We start from the raw sequence: 27,528 nt of genomic DNA on the forward strand, positions 1-27,528 counted from the left end.
CTATTTAAGTGTTCATGGAACATTCACCATGATGACTATGTCCTAGGTCATATAACAAACCTTAATGAATTTAAAAGAATTGAAATCATAGAGAGTATGTTTTCTGTCCATAACAAAATTAAATCAAGAAGTCAGTAGCTGAACAGGGGAGATCAGCTCAATGCTTTGTGACGACCTAGAGGGGTGGGATAGGGAGGGTGGGAGGGAGGCTCAAGAGGGAGGGGATATGGGGATATATGTATACATATAGCCAATTCACTTTGTTGTACAGCAGAAACTAACACAACACTGTAAAGCAATTATACTCCACTAAAGATATTAAAAAAAAAAAAAAAAGTCAGTAGATGAAGGACAACAGAAAACTTTCCAAATTCTTGCAAATTAAACAATACACTTCTAAATAATCCATGGGTCAAAGAGGAAGTCTCAAAAGAAATTTAAAAATAAAAATAAAAAAATTGCATAAATGAAATAAAAAATACAACATATCAAAGTTGGTGGGATTCATCTAAAGCTGGGCTGAGAGGGGAGATTTATAGCACTAAATCCTTACATTAGAAAAGAGAAAATATATCAGTAGTCTAAATTCCTAACTCAAAAGACTGGAAATAGAAAAGAAAGGAGAAAACAACAACAAAAAGCAAACAGAAGGAACAAAACAAACAGCAACAACAAAAAAGCAGAAGTCAATGAAAATAAAAACAAGAGAGAAAATTAATGAAACCAAAAACTCATTTGTCAAAAAAAAATCAATAAAATCGGCAAACCTCTTGACAAAAAGAGAGATGACACAAATCACCAATGTCACAAAGGATCCTGCAGCCATTAAAATAATAAGAAACAAATACTACAAGAAACTCAATGCTCATAAATTTGATAACGTAGAAGAAATGGACCAATTCCTTAAAAACCACAAACTACCAAAATTCAGCAATATAAAATAGATACATGAATAGTTCTATAATCATTAAAGAAATAGAATTTGTAATAAAAGCTCCTGAAAAAGAAACCCCCAGGTTTCAGATGTTTTCAAATAGGCAATTTCTCCAAACATTTAAAGAATTAATACCAATTTTTACAAATTGCTCCTCTTCCAGTAAAGAGAAGAGGAGAGAACACTTCCCAACTTATTTTATGGTTAATTACAAGATAAACGTGCCCACTACCACTGCCACCATTTAATCTTGTTCTGGAGATCGTGGACAATGCTACAACGAAAGAAAAAGAAATAAGAGGTATAATGAACATCTAACTAGAAAAAAACAAAAGAATCAGCAAATGATTCAGTAAGTTTTCAAAATCAACTTATAAAAATCAGTGCTGGAGTCATGCTGGTCATCGTGTGGTTCAGAGTGTGCTTGGAACTTTGAATTATAATGCCAAGACAGTTTCTGAATATGTTTCTGCTCTCAACTGCTCATAACTTCTTAATTATCTACTGAACGCATAAAAGAATAAGCCAGAGATAAATTAAAGGGAAGCCCAGAGCCTCAAGCTTCTCCAACATCCATCAAGGAAGCTCAAGAATGTCAACTGAATACAAAATTTCATCTTTCTTCCCTTCAAATGTCCAGCTGCAGTCTTAACCAGTGGTGTCTAATACAGATATGATGTGTATATCATATATATAATGAATTGTTTTTAGTACCTACAAGAAATGAAAATGGAAAAAAGTGTCCTTTCTAAGGACCCTTTCTGCCTTCCTGAGGAAAAGACAGAGGCAGAAAGGATGATGACTGAGTGTCTGAGAAATTGTTCTTGGGACTCAGTGACCTTCACTGATGTGGCTGTGGACTTCCTAACCCAGGAAGAGTGGACTTTACTGGACTCTTTTCAGAGATGTAATGCTGGAGAACTACAAGAACCTGACCACAGCAGGGTATCAATCATTGAAACCCACTCTGATCTCTTGGTTAGAACAAGAAGAAGATTTGAGGACAGTGGAGAGAAGAGGAGTCCGCCAAGACCCAGCAATTCAGCAGGACAATCCTGGGGGAAAAACATCTGTTGGAATTGAAGCAGTAACATCGAATTGAAAAATGCAGCGAGGAACTTGGAAAGACGAGCTCATCTCTCCCATTGAGACAACAAGCAGACTTGGTTCCTACTTCAAAGAAACTGAAATAAATCCCACAACCTCAGCATTCCTCTCCTGTGAGACAACCAAGTGTATGTGCAGACTTCATGTGGGCCCTCTGTGTCACCCCTGAGAGACTCAGGAACAAAGGGAACCAAGACAAACAGGCTAACTTTCCTTGGAAGAAGGGAATAATCAAGTCACAAGTCCAACAGTTTTGGTGATGGAGACGTGGCTTCCTGGAAGAGGCAGAACTGTAGTGGCCAGTCTGGGTGGAAAGACAGAAAAGCATCTGGAATCCAGTTATGAAAACTCTTCCCCTAGACATCTGCCCGTGTTTGGGGCAAGAAGAGGGAACAAGGATCCCTGCTGTCCTACTTCTTAATGTTGCTCACCAGTAAGTATATCAGTAGTTATATCAGTTTGCTTTTCCTTAATTGCTCAATCTAATACTACCTTACTTTTTTTTTTTTAATTATTAGCACCTTTAATTATTATTTATTTATTTATTTATTTTTGGCTGTGTTGGGTCTTCGTTTCTGTGCGAGGGCTTCCTCCAGCTGCGGCAAGTGGGGGCCACTCCTCATCGCGGTGCGCGGGCCTCTCACCGTCGTGACCTCCCTTACTGCGGAGCACAGGCTCCAGACGCGCAGGCTCAGCAGTTGTGGCTCACGGGCCCAGTTGCCCCGTGGCATGTGGGATTCCCCCAGACCAGGGCTCGAACCCACACCCCCTGCATTAGCAGGCAGATTCTCAACCACTGCGCCACCAGGGAAGCCCTACCTTACTTTTTTAATGTCACTTTACACACAGTGGACATTATGTGGAGTTTTAATATACCTAAGTTTTTGCTATCCAATCTTAAAATTCTTTTCTTTTACTTGGAGCATTTACTCTATAATAAATTACTAATAAATTTGAAAAAAAAGTCAATGCTTTCCTACACCAGCAAAACTGGCCAGTAAATACTATAAAAGTAAAACACAAATTACAATAACTAAAAGTATAAAATATCTAGAAATTATCCAAGAATCCAAAAATCCCTCTATAGGAAAACTTAGCTCTAATAAAGGAGATTGAAGATCTGAATAAATATTTACAAAGATATCCCATTCTCTTAGATTGGACAATTTAATATTACAAGATGTTGATTCTTCCTAAATTAATCTATGAATGAAATGCAATATCAGACAATTCCACTTGGATATTTTTTGAGGAACTCAACTAAATTTATTTTAAAACATATATGAAGGAATAAAAATCTATGAATAGTGAAGTCAATTTTAGAGAAAACAAAGGGTGAGTGTGCCCTGCCAAATATTAAGAAATGTTGAAAGATGATAATTTAATAAAGACAGTGAAATTGGCACGAGAACAGATGAACAGACCAAGGGAACATAATAACTTAAAGACTGATCCTTGTTTGTATGAGACTTAATATAAGATAAACTATAAGAATAAATTAATGGAGAAACAACAGTTTGCTTAGTGAATGATTTGGGAAAACAATCTCACCATGTGAAGAAGAATAAAAATGAAATTTGACCCTTACCTAATCCTGATACAGGGATAGACTTTAGCTGGATTAAAGACCTAAATGTGAAAATAAATATCTGAAATCAGTGGAGAGCTAAGAGTGTTGAAAAGTCCTTAAACTAAACTTCAAAAGCAAAAACTAAGGAAAAAAAGTTGATAGCTTTCGTTACATCAAAATGCACGCTTCTGCTCAATGAGACAGCTAAGATATAGAGGACAGATAGTAATGCAATTGCATGAAACTATAAGGGGTTATTACCTGGCATAAACCAGGAACTCCTAGAAGAATGAACAGATGAAAGGTAGTAATTCAAATAGAGAAATGGGGAAAAGATATGTACAAAATATTTTCGAAATAGGAGATCCTAATTAAGGCTGATAAATGAGGAAATAGAGGCATAACATTATTTAGATAAATGTTTGGTTCTCCAGAAGAACTAAAGAGAAAAAGGTTTAAGTGGTTGCCTCGTGAGAGTGTGGCTGAAGATGGGAACATTTGGGGTAGAAATCCTTCAATATAATTTGATTTTTAAATTTAAAAGAGAAAGAACTAATGTCAAATAGCCTCATCCATATCTTTCAAAAAATTAAAGGAAATATCTCACTTAGAGTCATCTAGTCAGTAGTAATTACACTGAAAATGTTGCATAAGAATAAAAATTTTAAGATATAATTTCAAAAATGACGGCAACATACTATTTACAAAATAGAAGGATTCAAATAGGTACACATAAGTGACAAATAAAAAACAGATCTAATAAATCTTATACAGGAATTAAATATATCATATTTTATAAGACTTTTTAGCAGATTACAAGAACACAAAAATACATTGAACAGAAAAAATTATATTGAAAATGAAATAGATATGAAATACAAATGCGAGAGTACATAAAAATATAAACCAAGAAATCATTTTTTGGTGGGGGGGATAGGTAATAAAACAACAGTAATTTATTCTCTCACAGTTCTGAAGGCCAGAGTCCAAAATCAAGATGTTGGCAGGTCTGCACCCCCTCCAGAGGCTCTGGGGTAAGATGACCAGCTTGTGACGGCTGTTGGTAATCCTTGGCTTTCCTTGGCTTGTAGCTACATCTCTCTGATCTCTACCTCTGTCTTCACGTCTTCTCATCTCCCCTGTGTCTCTCTTCTGAAGATACTTATCATTGGACTTAGGTAACCCCCGCCAATTCTCAATACTCCAGAATGATCTCTTCATTTCAAGAACCTTAAATTAGTTACATCTGCAAAGACCCTTTTTCTAAATAAGGTAGCATTCACAGATTCCTGGAATTAGGATGCAGAAGTCTTTTTTTTTTAACTAATGAATTTTTAAAATTGAAATTTAGTTGATTTACAATACTGTATTTGTTTCAGGTATACAGCACAGTGATTCGTAAACCAAATAAATCTTTTATGTTTAAAGTACGCTATAGTTTCCAAAGCATTTTCATTTTGAATATGAATTAACATTAACATTAGCTGAACATCACTCCAAACACCTTACTTTGGAGGTAAGTATCAATATATACCTCTTAGATGGATATCTAAGATTCTTAGGATCCTCAGATACATGTAACCAACAGAGAGAGAAGGCACATTGAAAATGTGATTTTGCATAAGAAGCAGTGTGATTTGGTGGATGGGCACATAGTCGCTGGAGCCCAACTACCTGGGTTCTATGTAGATTCTACCTCTTATTGGTTGTGTGATGATGGGCAAGTCACTCCACCTCTCTGTGCCTCAATTTCCTCAACCATAAAATGTGGATGTCAGTAATCCCCACCTCACAGGGTTTCCTTGAGGATGAAAAAGTGCTTAGAACACCATCTGGTACATTGTAAGCTTTCCGTTAAGGACCATCATTTCCCTCGGTCTGATTTCCAACAGACAGAAGGCCAAGGAGGAGCAGAGACAGGTAAGGATAAGGAGAGGAGGAGTCATTGCTGGGTCTGGGCTCTGTACACTCTTCTGCAATTCTGTCAGATGTTTGAAGCAGAAGTTCATCCATCATTTTTGGAGGTGTTTTCCTCCCCCAGGTCCCAGGCAGCTCCCTAAGACTTCCAGGGATCCTGAGAACAGGATGTCTTTTGTCTCTTCTAGAGCCTTCTGTGGGTGGTTGGGGGATGGGTAGCAAACAGTCCAAGGAGAACCTTTGCTTTCTTGTCTAGCTTTTACCTGTCTTTCCACCTCATCCCCTTTTCATTTCATTAGACAGGGAGTTTCCCCTTAGCTCATCCTCTTCGTGCTCTGACACCACATGGCACACATTTGGTTCGAGAATCACCGAGAGGTAGGCAGGACTTGTAAGACTGTGACCATATTACTCATGAGAAAGCCAACTGTCATAAAGTAAAGCTATTTGCTCAGGGTTGTACAGGCTGTAAGGAAGAGCCAACGCCGTGAGTCTATAACAAGAGCTCATTGCTCTTGTCCTAGAATCTATTCACTCAATGTTTACCGGGTCAGTGAGGGTCAGGTTGCACTGATGCAGGGGGCAGAGGGGACAAAGATGAATAAATATAGATCTTCTTTTTAAAAAAAATTTTGTTCTTTGGCTGCACTGTGGAGCATGTGGGATCTTAGTTCCCCGACCAGGGACTGAACCTGTGCCCCCTGCATTGGGAGCGTGGAGTCTTAACCACTGGACCGCCAGGGAAGTCCCTCCCTGTGGATCTTCTAGCATGTTCAGAAGAGGTTTCCATCAGCACAGCTGGTTGGAGCATTTGATCTCATCAGGTAGTTTGTGCCTGAGAGAATTAAGGTCTCCATCAACATGTTTGAAGGCTGTATGGTGCAGATACAACCGTGCCGATTTTAAAATATGATAAGTTGATTCTAACATTCTTCCACAAGAGAAAAAGTGTGAGAATGTCAAAGAATATTTCGAACAAGAGAAAGATAGGAGACTTGTCCTACCAGATACAAAAACATATTAGAAATCAACAATAGTTGGAAAGTTCTGACATTAGCCAAGGCAAGACAAACGGCTCACCAAGCGGCTATGGATCCATACGAAGAAGTATTTGAGGGAGAAAGGATGGCCTTTTTATAATTGTGGAGTGGGGACACCTTTTTAGCAAGGCAAAATTTCCAGGCCATAATGGAAGAGACTGGCGGACTTGATAGCATAAAATTTTGAAATAGTTGTAGAGAGAAAGATAACAAAGTCAGGAAAAGAAATAAAAAAAAACTTGTCATATAGATACCTGATAAAACTATTTGTTGGTACCTATCCAAAGAAAGACTTTGCAAACTCTTGGACTCAAGATTCCAATTCTAAAATCCACATCGTAGAAATTCCCACAGAGGCACATATAGTTACATGTTCCAGGATGTTCATTTCAGCATTGTTTGTCGTAGGAAAAAAATAAGAAACTTAAATGTCTACGAAAAGAAAATTAGTCAAATAAATTGTAACCCATCCAAACTACAGAATACTCTTCATAAAGTAAAAGGAATGAAGGCCTGGTATAGAAAAATTCCTAGGTTAAGTCAGAACAAGGAACAAGAACAAGGCTGTTGTTCTGCATTTTAAAAAATCTATTTGAATATAGGTATATATGTAAATAGAAACCGGTCCTGGAGGATCTCCAATGAACTGTGAATAAGAGTTACCCCTGGGAAGGGGAGTGGAATGGGTGGAAATAGGATTTTCAAGTTTTATTCTTCATGCCTCCTTATTGTTCGGATGTTTAATTTGAACAAGTAATCACTGTGTAATTTTAAAAATGTAAACAACGAGGAAGCAAGGCTCCTCATCCCCAGGGACGAAGAATAAGGACTTTGCACATCCATCTAAGCTGGGGAGTCAGACGAGCCGGGAGGCCACCCAGCCACTAAGGGACAGAAAACAGATGTGGAGGAACCGTGGGCCACGTGCACTCACCAATCCCCTGGTGCTCAGCTCCAAGCAGAGACTGTGGGTCGATTGCACAGGGCAAATGAGGGTTTTCTCTTCACTTGAACAAAAGAAATCAAGAATGTGGAAGAGGCAGATGTGACAGCCATAAAATGATGTATCACCCACAGATCTGAAGCCGTGGAAATGGCAACTCAGCCCTGTTCTAACTCAACTCAGCTCAGCAGCAGCAGTGTTAAGATGCGCAGATAGAGAGACATCTCTGCTATCCCGGTAGGGGACTCAGGCCTGCCTGCATGGAGGCAGCCTGTTGGGAGGCCTGGCCTCCAGACCTCTACTAGTTCTGAGCTTGTGAGCTGAGAAAGGGCCAAGCTGCAAATACAAGTCTTTCTTACCTGCAAGGAGCTGGGAAACCCGACAACACACCACACTTTAACTGCCTCTTTCACTTTCACTGGCATCAGAGCCTAAACACACTGGGAATTTGAACAGAGGTCTCTCTCTTCAGCTCCAGCCCCCAGGGTGGGTGGGACACTCTGTTTCTCAGCTATCAGCCCCCGTGTGGGAGATGGAGGGGTGGGCTTGGAATTAACTGCCAGGAGATCTGGATTGTCAACAGAACATGCAGGAAGCTGGTTCTAAGCCGTGCATGTGAATTAAGGGGACAGAAATACTCCTTCAGTCTTCAGTATTTGGGGTGGCTTCCATAAAGCAGTTGCAGGAAAAATCACGGACCTGGATGTCATGTAAGTCCTAAGCCCTCCTGGAGTGATTTCCTACTGGATCATGTAAGAGGTAAGAGATCTGCACTCCTGTATCGAGTTCTTTTTGCCAATTTGTCTCATTCACATTATTATCATTAATAATAATAATAACACATATTTTGTACTTACTACACATCAGGTGCAATTTAAAGTATTTGCATGTATCGTCTCACCTAATTCTCACAACGGCTCTGTGGGCTGGGGCATGATTACTCTCATTTCACAGATGGAGAAACTGAGGCACAGTCAGTTTAAGCCACTCTCCAGGTTCACGCGGATGGCAGGTGGTGATGCTGGTTCTCCTCTAGATGACCTGACTCCAGGGCTTCCTCTGCACTGTGCATGGAACCCTCGGCAGCCTCCTCAGATGTCGCGGGGTCTGTGGACTAAATGAGGGTGAGAGGACAAAGGGGCCCATGGTGACGAGCAGCATGGAGGGTGCCTCCAAGGAAGTTCTTGGAAGCCATTAAGCAGGGGAGGGATGGCGTGGGGCTCAGGGGACAGTCACTCTGAGGGTAAGTACCAACAATCGGGGGAATGGAACCCAAGATTTGAAGTTTTCTGGCTTGTGCATTGTCATCAAAATAGGACATTGGTTGGTGTGAGGCTGAACAAAGGGGCCTCCACATCCCCTGCGGGAAAGGTGTGTATGGGTAGTTCTTTCTCAGTGACAGAGGTCTGTCTGGAGACAAGGAGAATTTTCCAACTTGGCCTGGGAAACACTAAGACAGCAGGAGGATTTAAGATAACTCAAATATAGTCCTTCAGCCCAACTCTCTATTTCACAGAAAGAACTTGTTCAGTGAGGAGTAGGGTCTTGTCCAAGGACTCATGGCTATTGAGTAAATGAGCTACAACCAGACCCTGTTCTGTTTTCGAATTTGCCTTGGGCTGCCTCCTGTTCTGTTCTGGCATACTGTCCTCTGTGCTGACACCTGCCACCCCCTCCAAGTCATAGACTTCCAAATGTTCATCATGGACAACACAGATAAGAAAGTATTTGATGTAATGACTGGAAGAAAGTCAGTTCATTAGTAGTTATGTTCATTATCAGAGATTCGTACTTGATTCAACGGTTTCTAGTATATTCAGAGAGTTGTGCACTCATCACCACAATCCGGTTTTAGAACACCTCCTGGAAAGGTCCCCGGTGCTGACAGTCTTCATCAATCTCATTCTCACCCCCAGCCGCAGGCAACCACTAACTTATCTTCTTTTTAGATTGGCTTTCTCTGGACATTGAATATACATGGAATCACATAATTTCGTGGTTGTTTTCATCTGGTTTCTTCACTTACCAAAATGTGTTTTTTTTTGAGACTTATTTATCCATTTCTTTTTATTGCTGAATTGTATTCCATTGTATGAATATACCACTTTTTGTTTACTCATTCATCAGTTGGCAGACATTTGACTATCATGAATAATCCTGCTATGAATAGGGCTTCCCTGGTTGCACAGTGGTTAAGAATCTGCCTGCCAATGCAGGGGACACGGGTTCGAGCCCTGGTCGGGGAAGATCCCACATGCCGCGGAGCAACTAAGACCATGCGCCACAACTGCTGAACCTGTGCTCTAGAGCCCGCGAGCCACAACTACTGAGCCCACGTGTTACAACTACTGAAGCCCGTGCGCCTAGAGCCCGTGCTCCACAAGAGAAGCCACTGCAATGAGAAGCCTGTGCACTGCAACGAAGAGTAGCCCCCGCTCGCCGCAACTGGAGAAAGCCCGCGCGCAGCAACAAAGACCCAATGCAGCCAAAAATAAATAAATAAAATAAATTTTAAAAAAAATCCTGCTATGAATACTTGTGTACAATTTTTTGCACAAACGTTTGTTATTATTTCTCTTGGAAGTGGATTTGCTGGCCCACATGACAAATTTGTATTAACTTAAGAAACTGCCAAACTTTTCCAAAGTAGTTGTACCATTTTACTTTTCCACCAACAATGTAGTTTCCAATTTTTTCCATATCTTGCCAATATTTGGTGTTATCTTTTTGATTATAGTCATTCTAGTGTGTAATAGTATCTCTTTGTAGTTTTAACTTGCCATTTCTCTGATGACTAATGAGGTCAAATACGTTTTCATGAGTTTAGATATTTGAATGTCTCTCTTGATGCAATGTCAAGTCTTTCACCATTTTAAAATTATGCTTTTGGATTTCTTATTTTGGGGTTGTGTTCTTTATACTTATGGATACACAGCTTTTATTATATATGATTGGCAAATATTTTCTCACAGTCTGTGACTTGTCTTCATTTCTTTCAAGCTGTCTTTTGAAGAACAAATTAAACAATGAGTTAATGAAGCTTAATTTACCAATTTTTCCTTTTATGGCTTACGCTTTTGGTATTGTATCTATGTTTGCCTAACCAAAGATTTAAAATATCTCCTCCTGTGCTTTCTCTTAGAAGTTTTGTAGTTTTAAGCTTTATATTTAGGCCTGTGGTCCACATGTCCTAACCTGACTCAAAGCCCCACTTTTCCTGAGCTAGAGCCTCCTGTGGACAACAGAAAGGGAACCATTGTGGGTGGCTTCTTTCTCCCCTGGGGACAACTGTTGAGTGGAAACCAGCTCAAAAGGTTTCCATGCTGCTCACCCAGCCACTGCCTTTCTAAACAGAGGTCCATTGATAGAGCACTTCAGAACCCTCTCTCTCACACTGTTTCTAAAACAGCAATTTGCAACCTGCTTGAGGTTTGAGATGACTGTTGTTTCTCAACATTTTGCTTGCTTCATACAAATTTACTGCTTCCAGTAGATATTTTCTGTGGTGTATATTACCAGATTGTGGTCACTCTACAGCTTTAATATAAAGACTCTAGTTTTGGTTCGTGTTGATGTGTTTCAAGGATTGAAGTTAAATAATGTGTGAGCATTAAATAATGTTAATAAAGTTAAATAATGTCCACCATCTTTTCCAGGAACGTCCAATCATTTTTTAAACATAGCAATAAACAACTAGATTATTGCAATTTTGACTTATAGAGTATTATAAAAGTAGCTGAAAAGTTACAATCCTAATCTGTTTATAAAAATAATAGGTCTGGTATTTTTGTAGTCATAAGTGGCCAAGGGTTAAATCAGTAGGAACCAAGGAAATTTCAGATACTGTACATTGAAGAAAGGCACTAAGAAATTAAATTAATATTTTCCAAAAACCCCCAAGACACAAACACACACACACACACACACACACACAAACAGAATACTACCCTAGGTCTGCAGAATTTAAAATCAAGAGACTATTCTGTTGAATAGATTACATATGCAAAAGACTGATTATCAGGAATGTAGGTTTATTTCATTAAAAAACAAAACAGATTCATCCCCCAAAGAGTACTGTATCCTTTAAAGCAGCAGCAATCACAAGGCACATATGTACAAAATACCTCAAGCAAAATAGAAACTAAACATTAAAAAAATGTTATTTAAAAAGATGTTGAAGACCATTTGTTAATATGAACATATATTATAAAATGACATTTTTAATATAATTTTATTCCTTTCCCTTTAATAAGAGATGGAGTAATAGTGTAATATTTATGTACTACCTTGTGGCACATATCACAAACATTTATACCACCCAACTTGGTTTGCTAAAGAAAAAACAGATAGCTAAAGCACAGCTTAAAAATTTTAATTTTAGTGCTTTCACATCTTTTTTAGATATTTGGAATTCATAAGCTGAAAAGAAATAAAGGTCTCATTTTCTTTAGCTTAGAAAAAAAGCTTGTAGTTATACGTCCCTATACAAAAAAGAATACATTCTAGATATTCTAAAATATCAAGGACATGATTTCTATTTTGGGATCATCACAATAATCCTCTTCTGAAAAGATTAGAAGTCAACACATAACGAATGTAAAGGTCAATTATACTAAAATAAAATAGTATTTGATTTAAATTATTGCTCACTTAGGAAGTATAGTGACTATTCTCTGGTTAGGGATGCTAAGATTCACTGTTAGAAATGGTGCAACATCAGTATTTAGCGTATATAAAAATTCTAGGATTCAAATATATTATAATGAAAAATTTATAATCATCACACATAAAGTATTCCTCTATATAGTAGCCAATATATACATTGAGCTTCACATGACGAAGACTGAAAAAGATGTGTTTGAATTAGATCTTCAATACATTTTGTATCATATATGCTGAAGTGCCTCTAAGCTTCAATGTTGCAGACAATTTTCTGAGATATTAAGGAGTGCTCACAATCTTTATCATTAGAAGGGAAAGAAGATACACTGAAGCTCCATTTTTAAACAATGACAACAAAAAAAAGAATATAAAATACTAGTATTAATAAAACGTTTAAATAGCACAATTTAAATATCAGTTATATGCTGTCATTAGTTTTTCTCTTAAGAAAATCAGTTCTTGGGCTTTTGGATTTGTTTTCTTTCAAGTACCCAGCATCCTTCTCGTGGTCATACACTGAGTCGATACCCACACCATCTAGTGACGCCCCGTCTGGTACCCGCAGGCCCCCTGTGGCTCACTGTGCAGTGACTCAGGCCTGTCTGCGTGTTGCGTGGTGAGAGGCCACCAGGCCCCAGACTAAAGCAGCACGGTCTGGGCCACCTTGCTGATCGTGGTTGCAGCTTTCTCCAGTTCCTCTTCTGTTTGTTCCACCGTGACCACAACCCTAATGCTGAGAAATAATAAGGGACACAAAAGATAGTCAAATGAGAGTCTATACCAAGGGTCAGCCTGCCACCTGTTTTCGTGAATGAAGCTCTTCTACTGGAACATGGCCTACTGTCCCTAGCCACTTTCTCACTGCCCCGGCAGGGCTGCGTAGTTGTGGCAGGGACCTGTGTCCTGCAAGCTGAAAGCATTTTACTACCTGCTATTGACAGGAGTTTGCCGTTCCCTGCCTGCACTAGTAGCGATCTAGTCCAGGTAACCTTGCAGTAGGGCTCTGCCCAGGCCGGCAGGGAACTCTGTCCTTTAAATCTACCGCTGCAAGCAGTATCAGGCCCAAAGCAGGAAGTCAACGTTTCCCATATTAATGAGCGTGTGGTTGTTCACAAGTGTAATTCAGTAAGTCATACAGAAGTCCTACAATACTTTGATGCGGGGCAGAAATTTTCAAGTTTTCAGGAAACTGAAGACAAGAAATATCAGCCTGACAGGGCACTTCTACCCGGGTCCCTCTCACTCCCCTCTGCAAACATCTGCATTAGCCACAGGACACATACACACTGAGTTGGGCTGGGCCCAGAGTCCTGAGGGCACGAGGGTGGCCCCCGTCCTCATGAAACACAGGATCACAACTTTGGATGGTGTAATTGGAACGGAGAGAGCAGGATCTTTAGGGTGCTTTCGAGCTGCTGCCAGAACAGCCTTCCAGAACCCAGCCCAGGGCTCCACGCCTGCACAGCGCTGACTCTGTGTGCTCTCGTGGATCTCTCCCAGACTCCTCCAGGCTCCCTCTCCATGGTGCCTCTCAATCAAACCCGTGCTCTGGGCTCCCCAGATGCACCTGTAGGTCTCCACACCACTACAGACCCTGCTGGAAGGCCCAATGCCCACCCCAGCTTGTTTGATACGCTTGATTCTGCAGGCTCGGCTTAAGCGTCTCCTGCTCTAGGAAGCCTCAGTCCCTCCCAGGCCAGAACTAACCATGCCCTCCTCCTCTGTGACCTCCCTGACCTGTTTCATGACCCTGAAACCCTCAAGCTCTGGGTGTCTACCTTCTTGGACTACACTGTTTAAGTGCTTAGGGGACAGAATCAGGTGTTGAATGAACGCCAATTTTAAATCATGAGTCGAGGTGCCTTCCCACTGAGGGCCGCTTGAACCTCTGTAGAGGTTTTCCCCACTGTCACTTTGCTTTTCCTTGGGTGTTTAATACGTGTTTGTCAGATGAAGTAACACACAGCACTTGGGCCAGAGGTGGGATGAGCAGCACCCCCCAGACTGTGCCACCCCCCACCCCCCCCGTAAGGACCATCCTGGTGGTGGAAACAGCTGGCCCAGCACATGCTACCGCAGCACAGTGGCAGGTCGTCGCCAATGCGAACCTGGGCTGTCCCAGTTCGTTCTTGGGATCGCAGATGTTTCATTAAGTTAATTACAGAGTCCTGAGGGGATTTTCAATTAATATGGGAAAACATCTAGTTTAAGAACAGAAACAGGTGATGTTCTATCTTTTAACTATACACATTCTTCCTTATCCTGTGACAGTCTTTCAAAAAATTTCAAAACATAATACATTTCATACAAAGTTTAAAGTAGAAAACAATGACTCAGGTCATAATTTTAAGTATACCAACCTCGGAGGAGGGAGATACTTCTCTTCTTTCTCCAGGTAGCGCGCCAAAGTTAACGCGATGCCTCTGTCCATGCACTGTATGAGGAAAAGGAATACATTTGCAGCCTGGACTGCAGACACTGGTCATTAAAACAGGAAGGTGCACTGAAATGCTCCTCTCAAGAGTAGTTTTAATTCACCTTTCCAACTATAACTGCTAGAAGACAAAACAAAACACCACAGAATCATCTTATCATCTTGAGAGCACTGCTCTACAGAACTTCCTGCAATGATGGAGGTGTCCGTCCTGTGCTGTCCATGACGGCAGCCAGGGGCCCACGTGGCTCTCGGGCACTTGGAGATATGGCTAGTGCAACTGTAACACTGAACTTTGAATCTGACTTAATTTAAACAGCCATAGGTAACTAGTGGTTACCACTTTAGGCAAAGCAGAGTTAGGACAAGGGGAAACAGGACCAACAAAGCCCCGGAGGCTAACCAAGAGCTGGACTTAATAACGCCAGCAGAATCATTTCAGAGAGGAATTGCTCACACGTCAAATATCAACAACACCTCTGATTCCCATGTGCTACACTTGGACACAGTGCTACCAAGCACAGAAGAGTCTGGTGTCACATTCTGCACAGCTTTCCAATACATCAGCTACCTGCCAACATTTTTTTAAAAATTAAATAATCACTATCAAAATAAAGCATAAAGTCAGACGAGGGTAATGGTTTATAAGGGTTTCTTCCTTGGGGTGATGAAATGTTTTGAAATCAGATAGTGATGGCTGCACAACCCTGTGAGGATACTAAAAACCACTCAACTGTATACTTTAAAGAGTGAATTTTATGGAACGTGAATCGTATTTTTAAACAAACAAACAAACGAACAACCAGCTAGAGCAAGGGGTGCTGTAAAGGAAAGAACAATCACTGCCAGCGTGTGGCAGTGCAGGTATTTGCCTGAAGAGGGGCCATTCTGTAAGCTGTGAGGCAAGGTTTTCCTCTGCTAGGAAAAGATGGAAAACAACGGCAGGCAATGTCTTTTGCTGATTCTACATTCTGGAAGTGTACTTGGAAAAGTTAACTCCTTCTGCAAACATCTGGACTGGCTCCGTTTCTAGTCCTGTCTAGTTAAGAAACAGTATAAACCATAGCTCAGTTTGTAAAAACTGTTTTATCAAGCAAGTCAACAAAAATTTGGCAGAACTGCTCAGTTCTGCAAAGCTTAAACAAGAACTACGGTGTCATGATCCTTTTTTCTCTTTCAAATATTGAAAAGAAAAAGCAAAGAGGAACAGGACAAAAGACTTATTAAGATGGACGCTGCGACGATGCAAAAAAACTCTAAGAGTTTTCCTCCTCCTTCCTACAAATGCAGTTTCCAGATAGTATTCTGTTCCCTTCCCTAGAGCCTGTTCTCTCCTCATTCAACTCTCAAGGTGATTTCCTGAAGACAGCCAATATCCAGTGGGAGCCCACAGATGTAACTTTGGGATCTGTGAATTGTCCAGACTCACTTTTTCTTTTTGTTATGAGGATAACCTATGTAAGAGAAGTATCGAGTCACTTGATTCACATGCCCTTTCTGAGTCTCCCTCTGGAACAGAGTAGCAGTAAGACCTTAGCTGTTGCTACCCAGTGAGAAAAGAACTGAGGTGGATCTGACTGGAACTGACACCCTGGCACCTAGAGAAGGGCCACGTCCCGTGACACAAAGTGTGTAGAGAAGCACCCTGAGGGGGTTCGAGGGGAGGCTCTGGGATAATAACGGCGTCACCACAGACTCCAACACAGGACATGCAGCTTCACAAGGCTGCTCTGGCGGCGGTCAGCATCAGTCACACCACCCGGCAACTCAGTTAGAAAACAAACTCAGCTGTCACATGCAGGTAATGTCATAATTTGACTCTTACTAGGCTTGTCTGTTCTGCTTATATTTAATTTATAAATTTGTTTTGGTATTACATTTGTACAGGAGCTCTAATTAAAAGGATGCTGTACTTCCTTTTATAGCTTATACATTTAAGTAATATGACAATAAAAACACCGAGGCAGTAAAAAAGGTCTGTGGGGTGCTTTTCCCCTTTAAAGAGTTTTTTTTCAAGTCTGCAGAGCTGCACCTGAGGAGACATCTGTGACATTTCCTCACTCAGCAAGGCGAGAGCCACTCCAGCCTGTTCATTCACAATCTGACACGTTTCCTTAATTAGGAATCTCATATTCTGGGTTTGGTTTTATTTTGTTTTTTTAGGACAACTGATTCTGGAAGGCCACAAGTTGCAAGAAGCTCTCCACGAATCAATGATCCACAAGTTGCAAGAAGCTCTCCACGAATCAATGACTGCAGGTACTGTGGTTCACACATCGTCGGGTACAGGTCAGCTGAAGCCAGCGGTGAAGCCAGAGGCTGGCTTAGCACCACAGTCTCCATACTGAGCAGCCACGTGACTGGCTGCTGTGCCACAGCCGGGCAGGGGCACACGGCAGACTTGACCAGCACCACTACCCTGACGCCTGGCAGCACGGACTCGGGGAAGGAGCCTCTGAAAGGAACCGTCAGGACAAGCAGGACAGGGAAGCAGGGTGAAGCCTGTCTTCATTCTCAAATACGTACGCCATGTATTTCAGATTCAAGTACAAGGCAGCACCACCCTCGGTGCTCAGTGCTGCAGGGCCACTTGACCGTTCTTCAGAAGGAGGAAAGTGAGGAGAGAGGACTTCGGTGAACGCAGCTCTACTGAACAGTAAAGGCCAAGGGATCTTCCCTAGTGATGCGTTTCTTAGTTAATAACTAAGGTACACTTAGTAGTAAGACTTTCAGAAGTCAGACATTTAAATCAAGCTCCCAAGTTAGGCATGGTAAAGAAGTGGCTCGTCTTCCTTCCTTTTTGCTTACAAGATTATTTCGACCTGTTTCTGAGCTATGCTGGGTGTTCAGCCCCAGACAGTCAGCTGTCCGGTGTTGTGCGCCATCACCATACAGAATGCCATCCCCACCTACATGTGCGAAAGCCTGGCTTTGTAAATAGTAAGCAACTGGGTTTTCTGGAAGACTAATTATTCAGAGTGGAAGCAAAGCGTATTTTAATACAATGTGGCAAAGAACACAACTTCAACGTGAGCTGAAAATTGACCCAATGGAATAACCTGTAGCCTGTCAGTAGAGACGTGCTACAGACTCCACTGGGCAGGGACAGACGTCGGGAAGGCTGGGCATCAGAACAATTCCATGTCACCAGAGGGGTAACCACAACTTCTGTTGTACCCAATCTCTTAGGGCAAAGAGAGCATTCTTAAAAATGACCTTAAAAATTGCTTGGGTTCAGGGTAGAAGGGCACGAAGAGATTCAGCCGAATAACTGGATACTCACTTGAGTTACTATTTCCTGAAGTAGTTTAACGTCTCTTTCTCGACACCCAGTGCTCTCTTCCAGCTGGAGGTGAAATGCTGGAGAAATGGACTCACCCACCACTTTTAATCCAGAAATGCTGAGGAAGGGAAACACACACACAAGCATAAATCCTCTTCCGAGCTCAGATTTCTCACATATAAATAATTTTACAAAGTCTGCATTAATGAATGTGACAGAAACTTGGGACTTCCATGGGAAACATCATGTGGTGGGATTCCAGATCTGACAAAGGGAAGTAAAAACGCACGCTCTGGGCAGTGCTTCCTAGTCTAGGACACCCTGCAGCACGGCTGGGAAGAGGATTCCCGGTCCCGCAGGACCCTCCGGCTCACATTTCACAGAGAACACGTGCGTCATCCCCAGCCTCCCACCAGACAGTCTACATGCCTCACCCACCTTGGCTGGGGCCACCCCCTCCTCAAGGGGCCCCTTGCAGGCCCACTCAGCCCTGGGCCTCTGCCCTGTCGCTTCCTCTCCTCACCTGCTCTCTCCTGTTCTTGCACGGCTAGCGCCAGACACGCCCGGTCCCAGGTCCAGGGTCACTCCTCTGAGGGCCTCCCTCATCACCCACTTTAGGGAAGTGTCTGCACCATCATTTTCTATTATTTCTGTTTCCTCCATGGATAACACATTATAATTGATAATGCTGCTTCCTTATTTGCTAAATCTTTAGTTTGTATCTTGTCTTTTATAAACTACAGGGATGATTTCTGACACTAAAATTTTATATTTTGGTCACCAACAATATATTTAGGTTGTAAAGCTGTCTTCTTGTGTACATGTTTAATTTTAAATTTTTCTTGAATTACGATTATTTTCTTCTCTCTTAGGATTAACAGCACAGAAATCTGCTGTTTCTCAGGAAGGAAGAGGGATTTCTTTAGGGGCGAAAGCCTGTATTTTCAAATGATTATTGCAGTGTTATGAGAACTGCAGGCCATATAATTTAGCCAGGTATGGTTTGATTTCTGACCTATCTCCTAGGACAAAAATAGTGATACATGTCTATTTGAAATTGGGCTAAACATTTTAAATGGCTTTCATTTAGTCTGCTTTACCTGGAAAGATCTGCTTTTCCCTTAGAATGAAATGAGCACAAAAAGCACTTGTTAGCATATTCGATTCTTCAAATATGTTTAGGACTCAACAAGCTTTTACTGAATGACTACCTGTGCCGAGTATCACATGAAGTGAGGAAGCTAAGCTCACCTGCCTTTCGAACCACCCTTGAACATCATTAATTTGTGTCTACTTTCTTTAAATGTAATGCATCACACTAGGATCTCTCAATAAATCAGGCTGCAGATTTGAATCATGGAATCTCAGACTCTAGGGCTTCTGGAATATGGGGAAACCTTATAGATCAGTTGTTTTACTACTGTAGAAACTAAGAAATATGCTTTCAAAACCCATTTCCTAGGTGAATTCTGAATGTGTTAAACTTGTACACAAAGAAGTATTAATTGTTTTAGGTCATGTACTCTCAGGGAGAACTTAAAAAATTACTTTTCAAATTGCATTTCATATGAATTAAATGGCCTGGATTTTCCTTGATACAAACAAGGCACCTACAAGCCCAATTGAGCTTATTATTCGATCAAATGGGCTCATCTCACATGTTAGGTGGAGCAAGTTGGTGAGAGAAGGAATGAAACAAAATGCTCTCTTTCTGGCTGCCTGGATGCTGAATGTCGCATTAAAGTTTAACTAAAACCAAACGGACAGAGAATTATAACTTGAGTTCAGAAAGTTAGAAGCTGTGTTTCAGAGCCTGTTATACTTAAAAAAACGTTTCTGGAGAGCACATTATTTACCATATTACTTTACCCATTTTACCAAATGGAAATACTAAACACTGGTCTAGGTCCTAGGGATAGAACAATCAACAATTCAGACGTGGTCTCCATCATGTGCTTAGTGTGGGGAAAGCGCTGGACATGAATAATTATCTGTTAGAATTTAGGGGCTCTTCAAGATTCCAGCAAGGACCCAAAGTAGCATAGGCCGCTGACTTCCTCTCCCAAATGCAACCTCAGAGATGAGAGAAGCAAATCACTGACTAGAGGAGACTAAAAAAAATTACTTAGAACTGAACACTGAAAATACTTACTGCCTTTGAAATGTTTATCTTTAAGCTATTTATTGGAAAATAATAACACCAATAACCTAAATGTAAAAAGCTAAAAAAGAGTAAAAAAACACAATTCAATGAAACAAGAAAGCAGAAAAATAAGGGAAAAAAATCAATCAAAGAAAACAAAATATGAGTAAAAAACAAAATCAAACTTAAAAAAACGTGCTGGGCAAAATCCTGGAAAGATTATCATAAGAATGAAAACGACAGAAACAGAAAATAAAAAGGGGAAATAATACAGACAAAGAGAGAGAATCATAGACTACACCCAGCCCAAAGGCCCCAAGTCTAGAGAGTCTTACAGAGGAGTCCTGCTCAACTTTGAAGAAACAAATAATCAAGCCTGGTCTTATACAGTGGCTCCATAATGCAGGGAAGTGGAAAAACTGCTCAATACTTTATTGAGGCTACCACAACATTGATTCCTAGGTTTTATTAGGTTGTTGTAACAAAAGATTATAGACCCATTTAAATTATAAATATGGATATAAAAATTCAAAATCCTAACTAACAGTGCAGAAAAATATACTGTAATCAAGGAGGGGTTTACTCAGGAATGCAAGGATGTTTTAACATCAGAAAATACAGTCATCCCTCGGTAGTCACAGGAACACTGGGTAAAGTGCAGGAGTAGAGGTGGGTTTCAGTAGTTTCAAGTGTACATGAGAGGTGAGGATGTGGAGAGGGCATAAACAACTCTGGAAAAAGACTGGCTACAAAGAGAAGCAGAGCAATGGGCTAGTTGCTAGAGGGGAGTATGGGGTCACGGGAAAGAAGAATTTAAGACAAGATAGGGCAGAGTGTACTTGAATGCTAATCAAATGACTCAGGAAAGGGGAGAGACTGAAGAGAAAGGAGAGGAGACAACCAAAGGCACTCGGTCCTTAAGAAAGGAGAGCTGTGATGGATGGAGGAACGTTTCTTTGGCTATAACACGAGGGAAGACTGGTTCGGATACCCGCAGGTGTACAGGTTTGTGAGGGAAAATGAGGGAGTTCCCAAGTGACAGCATGAGGCAAGGCTGTCAGCTAAAAGTGGGTGGAGTGAGACAGAGGGTTAGGGATTTTGGAGAGAAGAAAAAGTGTGAGAGACCTGGGAAAAGTAGAGGATTGGACTTAAAAAATAAACACATTAACACTCATAGAATAAAGGGCGTCTGAGGTAGGTGTTCATGAATTGACAGTGACTCCAATGTGCTAGGCTGAGCTGGTTTATTAATATTTCATAAGCCAATGTAACTGGAAACAATAATATCTCTCTACCACAAATCATGCAAGAACTTTTGTTAGGATCATAAGTCAGACCCAGACTTCAATTATTTCTCCCCCTACTTTATCTGGAACATCTGTGACCTGCTTATTTATTAACTGTCCTTGTTAGAAAAGTTTCTAGTTTCCATATCTGGCAATAGGGATAGGACTTCCACGACTGAGAAGGCAGGTTTCAACTTGGAAAGGCAAAAAGAAACCACAGGCAAGGTGAGATCATTTTCTGTAAGATAAGAAATCTGCCTGAAGATGTCACTAGCCTCAATGTTTTTCTCAATTCTAGAGGAATCTTAAAGAACTACTCTTGTGTAGTTAAAACAAAAGTAAACAGAACACTCGTAAGGTTCACTTTGATTTCACTTGTTTTTTTTTCTTGAAGTAACTTAAAAAAATGAGTAATTTTCTAAAAAGCAGCATGGACAGTATGAACCCACTGTCATCTGATTACATCCTTTTACCCGTACAGATGTGTGGGAATTCTCCAGTGTTTATGCTGGTTATTTCTGGTGGCAGCATGTTGTTATTTCTTTTCATCTTTGTTATCTTCTGTACTACTGTAATATTTTACCAATGAGCTTGTATCATTTTTAGAAAAACAAAGTTATGATTTTTTAAAACAATGACAAAATGGATGCTCTGGTTTCACACACAGAGACAAATTTGAATGAACTGTGTTTTTGGTTTCTTAGTTGCAATTTAGACAAACTGACTCAAGCCTATTAAATGCACTGAAAACCAAAGAGGTGACACTCAAAATTTTTCACAAGTTGTTTAAATGTTGTGCAGATAAACTTTTGAGTTGGTTGAAAATATATAAAACTCACCCTTGTAAAGCTTTATGAATTCGTTTGCACTTTTCCTTCAACACTGCAAAAATACCTGAAGGAAACAAATACATTTGATAGTACATTTGGAAGATTGGATATACTAATCTAAAAATGTTTTTCAAGATCCAGTTCATCAATTTAAAATGCAGCAAATCCTTCTGCCCACTAATAACACATAAATAGACAGCCAGTAACTCCTCTGAAGGTCCCCAACTTTCATCTGTGGCATATACTAGCTGGCACCTGCTCACCCAACTTTCAGCAAAATCTGGGATAAAGTTTTCCACAACAAAACAATGGCTCTGTTCTTATTAAGATACTATAAATTATCTGGCCAAGAACAAAAGGGTACAAATATATTAAATATTTCTGGACCCTAAACAATTTGGGAAAAAAATAGACACTGCAGTAATGTTTATGATCTCTTCTTGATATTTTCACTTTCTTTTAAGGAAAATCCACAAACTGAAATATCTGAGGAGACAGGAGTGGCAGGGTATCTGACAAGTATATGAATGTGCACACAGAAACACTCACTTTTACTGATTCTCTGAATTAAAACCAATGCTGAATCTTTAGAAATTTATAAAATTTAAAATTACAAATACCAGGCCTGCTTTTCCATTTTCCTTTTAGTCTTTGGTGAGGAGGCGCTATAACAGCCCAGAACCACATTTTAAATTGAGTCGACTGCCCATTAAGCAAGTTTTAATAGTTGGTAAACCTGTATGGGCCTCAGCACCAACTCATGAATCAAAGGCTGATGGGCAAAACTAGACAACAGTTATAAAATTATAAGTACCAAAAATTAGCATACTTCAGCTAATTTCTCAAAAAACCCCGATAAACTAAATGATGACTGGCCCAGAGCTAGTCCCTCCTTTTTCTGGCATCTCTGCCCACCAAGGGAGCGAGCTTTGCTTTGGCTCTGGCTTCATCTCCAGAAACATGAGAGAAGCTCTAACCCGGAAACCCTGAGGCAGGGACAACTTCTTCACCATCATTTTTCCCATAAATTGCCAGATAATGTAATTCAGAGCCAGAACTTTGTCTGGGAAATCATTTCCTCCAGCTAATTTCTCCAAAAAGGCAAACCAGCAGCATGGCTAACATGACTTGAAATATCTTTGATTTCCTGGGTTTAAAGGTTATACCTGGATTTTCTTCCATGATGTTGAGGGCCTCAATTGCAGCAGCAGCTAAGAGGGGAGGTAATGAAGCTGAAAAGCAGTATCCCTGGCCGGAAAGTCGCTGAGAAGAACCAAACAAGTTATAAAACATAAACACTTTTTTTGTCTCTGTTTTTCTTTCGCTAAAAAATCTAAAGGCACCAAATCTCTGCACTCCCTACCAAATAGCACGTACAAATGGTGAGGTGGTAAGACCCAGGCATGTACAGAAGTTATGTAACAAAACCAAAACTTTTTCAGAAAGGGAGATAATTTCTAAATGTAAATATTTTGAATGATTCTTTAACAAATCTACTTCTAAATAAAAATTGTGTGAAAAACTAAGTTAGAATGAAATTTTGTAATAGCGGTTACATTTTTAGTTGACCAGTGGAGCAACGGGTTTCAGTTTTTGCTTTTGTTTTTAAAAAGAACCCACCTGATGGTCAATTACGAAAGACCTGCCACAGCAGAAACCCCCAATAGAAGCAAGTGAATTCTCCATGTTGGCACTGATAAGATCAATATCATCAATCTGTCAGAAAAGAGGGACAGTGGGAGTTATTTCTCAATTTAAAGAAAAGGAGGGGGGAAAAAAAAAAGGCCAATGTCAATCCTAGAGACAAAATTTCAGCACTAATGTCAACATCTGGATTCAAACTACCTCCTTGAAAATAAAGGGTAAGTCATACAAAATCAATTGTTAAAAGGACGGATGTTTCATAGCCCACCTCTGAAGATGTCTCACTTTATACGTTTTTGCCATTCCATCATTCATCGACAATTTATTCACAGTGGAAGAGCTAGATAAAAGATGAAATCTAAAGTTGTTTGATACTAAACATATTCAGAGGTACAAGATAAGATCATTTCCTTGCTAAAACAGTGGTCTCAGCTGTCCTTCTCCATAGAAGGTACTTGAGATAAATAAAAAGAAATCTATCAGGGTTTTGAGCACTTTGGAACAAGTACTACATTCCATTTACCTTTTCCACCTTTTCAAAAATGAAATCAATTTATCCAAACATGATGGCAATGGGCCATCATGGGCTCTGACCAAAGTGGACCAACTGGGCAGTGGATGAACCTAATGTGCCCACTGGGCTCCTGAGTACCCACGACCTTCTCAACGGCTCAGCACTCCTTTGGTCCTCACCGTCTGCTCCAGCCCCCAGCACCAAGTTCCATCCTGCATACAGTAGCCATTCTGTAATTACTCAATGATGGCCATAATAATGACTGGTCAGATCACATCTGGTGTTTTTCCAAGTGTTCCACAGATCCAACAAGGAAACCTGCGCACTCTTCTTCTTTTTTTCTAACCTTTCATTATGAAAAATTTCAAACATATACAAAAGTATAAAGAATCCCCATCACCAGATTCAATAATTATCAACTTACGGACAATCCTGTTCCATGTATAAGCCCCCTACTGCCCTCTTCATTTCTTTGGAGCAAATCTCAGACTTTACATGTTTTCATCTATAAATATTTCGTGTGCATTTCTAAAAGATATGCCCTCTTTCAAAAACATTACCACACTTAAAAAATGAAAAATTTCTTAATATCAAATACTGAGTGTTCAAGTATCTGTGTCTCACAAAGCTTGTTTTTCACAGTATTTGTTTGAATTAGGGTCCAAATAAGGTCCATACATTCTGCACTCTTACTCAAGCCATTATAAATACTACCTCTGAGACAACTGCTGGAAGCAGTGAGAAAACTAGAACAGTGAAATTAGATAGTGCTTTTTCCTTCTTTAAAATTTTCATGCCTTAAAAATTGCTCTGGTGTAAATTTTACTTGAATTAATTTCCATTTATCTTAAATTCTTCAGTGCATTTCATTGCCAAATGTCAGTTTGTCTTTGAAGAGTATGCTTCAGTCAACTTGGTGTGATAGTCATTCTGCTCTACATTTTTCTCTAGGTCTGTATGGGTAGAGGGATGCAAATAATCTAAGGCGAGTTTATGTTTTATAGTTCAACATTTTAACACAAGCTGCAAAACTTTTATGCACAAGATTTGGAGAAAAGCTTCCTTCACATCAACCACACAGCGGTGGGTAAGGGCAGGTTACACAGTGGTCGGTGAGGACAGGTTCTGCAGATTGGCCCACACTGTTCCTCTCCGAGGCTCTAGGAGCAAAACCCACTAAGAGTAGGGCTAGTTGAGGCTCATTTCCTTTCAGCAAGAGAAAACATAAAAAACTCACTCCAGTTGTCTGGGACCTTGAGCGGCTTTGTGAATCCATGCTGGTGGTATTTCTAATATATATATATAAATCACCCCCATACACACAAATAACAATACAGAATTTTAAATATTAGAAAGAACATCTTTTCACTGCTATGATACTTTCTAAAGGACAACTTAGAGAATTCTTACTGATTTTAAAGAAAAAATGGAAGGCAAATTTAACTGTTTCTAGAGAAGAAACACTGAAAGCTGGGATCAAATGTTACCGTGTAAACAGAACACAAATTCTATGATTAGCCACTGAGTTCCAAGGGAAGATGGGGACCCTGGTCTGGCTGACCCAATCCTCTGTGGGCTCAGTGAAGTGACAGACACCAAAGCTGCATCCTGCACATCGATGAGGAACACTGTCTTGTGCCCATGAAACCTGCCCAGCAGGATGGAACTGCATGGTTACTATATGAAGGAATGTTCCAAAAAAGCAGAGCTTACATCGATTCCAAAATGTTCAGTGACTCCTCGGCCATGCTCCCCCAGGACTCCAAACGAAAGGCTTTCCTCCAGAAAGATCCTTGCTTTATATCTGTATTTTAACTTAACCTAAGTGGTAAATAAACACAACTTTAAAATACTGAAAATTCATAAAATTCATATTTGTGAATCTGCCTACTTGCTAAAATTTATTTGTAACCTCCAAATCAATACTTAGGGCATATTTGCAGGGTGGTGAAAAACTTTGAATCACCTGAAATGCACCTTCCCAGCTGAGTTAACAGGCTACTGCTTCAGTTTATACTGCAAACAAGTGTCCTTTTCACATTCTGTTTACTGCCACATTTTTCCCATTTTGTGCTTTTCGTTGTGATTTTGTTGTTTAAAATGGCCCCCAAGCACAGTGCTGAAGTTCGGCCTAGAGTGCCTAAGTGCAAGAAGGCTGTGATGTGCCTTATGGAAAAAATGTGTGTGTTACATAAACTTCATTCAGGCCTGAGTTATAGTACTGTTGGCTGTGAGTTCAATATGGATAAATCAACGATATATATTAAATAAGGTGTCTTTAAACAGAAACACATATAAAACAAAGTTATGTATTGAGTAACTGATGAAAATGTTGTGACTAGAGGGTTGCAGAAAACTAACTCTGTATTTGCCCTAGGAGCAAAAGTTCAGTATTTGGTAATTCAGTATTTGCAGCAGGTTTATAGAACATAAATATATATATATATACACACACATACACACACACACACACACATACACACACACATATACACACACACTTTATAGAACATAACTACCATGAATAATGAAAATTAACTGTACTTTAGATGCTCTAAAATGATTCAGTTTAACTCAGTAATATAGACAGCACAATGCCAATTTTTAAAGAAGGAACTGTTAAGACACTATGAGTATAGACATGTAATCTATCTGTTAAATACTGGTCTGATTATAGATAAAAACTTCTAGGGAAATGTTGTAAATATTCTTCCCTCAGAGGCACTATTCCAATTTAGATTCATTTTTTTAATCCAGAAAAAGTTTTCATTAATATGTTTTTTAATCTTTTTTTTCCCCTTTGTTTTCTGGCTTATAAGAAAGTTCTTTCCCATCTAAGGTTTAGATGCATATTTATCTATATGTTCTTCTAATTATTTCATAAATTTTTTGGTTTATACATTGGGAGGCTGAACATATGTACAGATTTTTCCCCCTAGTGTTTAATTGATTTACCCCTTTATGATATGTATGTGATAAGTTTCACAGTTGAATTAAAATACAGTGATTATCAACCACTAAATTTTTATATATATAACATGAGAAGTTGGGCTCTTAAATCTTTCCATGACTCATGTAATCTTCTCTTGTGCCAGAATCATAATTTTTTTTTAAAGTTTAATTAATTAATTAATTTATTTATTTATAGCTGTGTTGGGTCTTCGTTTCTGTGCGAGGGCTTTCTCTAGTTGTGGCAAGTGGGGGCCACTCTTCATCGCGGC

General features: G+C 39.9%; 1 protein-coding gene across 2 annotated transcripts in view; it reads right to left on the reverse strand.

The window, feature by feature from the left end:
- Positions 1–11,525: 11,525 nt before the first annotated feature.
- SPTLC1 (serine palmitoyltransferase long chain base subunit 1) overlaps positions 11,526–27,528 on the reverse strand; it is a 54,735-nt gene continuing 38,732 nt past the window's right edge. Inside the window, exons 9-15 of one of the 2 annotated variants that reach the window (XM_059927009.1) lie at positions 26,021–26,128; positions 23,770–23,865; positions 23,316–23,412; positions 22,159–22,213; positions 17,891–18,008; positions 14,534–14,607; positions 11,526–12,906 (exon numbers count right to left, since the gene is read on the reverse strand). In XM_059927009.1, coding sequence (XP_059782992.1) covers positions 12,813–12,906; positions 14,534–14,607; positions 17,891–18,008; positions 22,159–22,213; positions 23,316–23,412; positions 23,770–23,865; positions 26,021–26,128 — 642 coding nt within the window. In that variant the 3' untranslated portion in view covers positions 11,526–12,812. Of the gene's footprint in view, positions 12,907–14,533; positions 14,643–17,890; positions 18,009–22,158; positions 22,214–23,315; positions 23,413–23,769; positions 23,866–26,020; positions 26,129–27,528 lie in introns of both variants that reach the window. The other variant, XM_059927010.1, reaches the window with a different exon arrangement.

This window comes from Balaenoptera ricei, chromosome 6 (assembly GCF_028023285.1).
Source record: "Balaenoptera ricei isolate mBalRic1 chromosome 6, mBalRic1.hap2, whole genome shotgun sequence".
Taxonomy (NCBI): domain Eukaryota; kingdom Metazoa; phylum Chordata; class Mammalia; order Artiodactyla; family Balaenopteridae; genus Balaenoptera; species Balaenoptera ricei.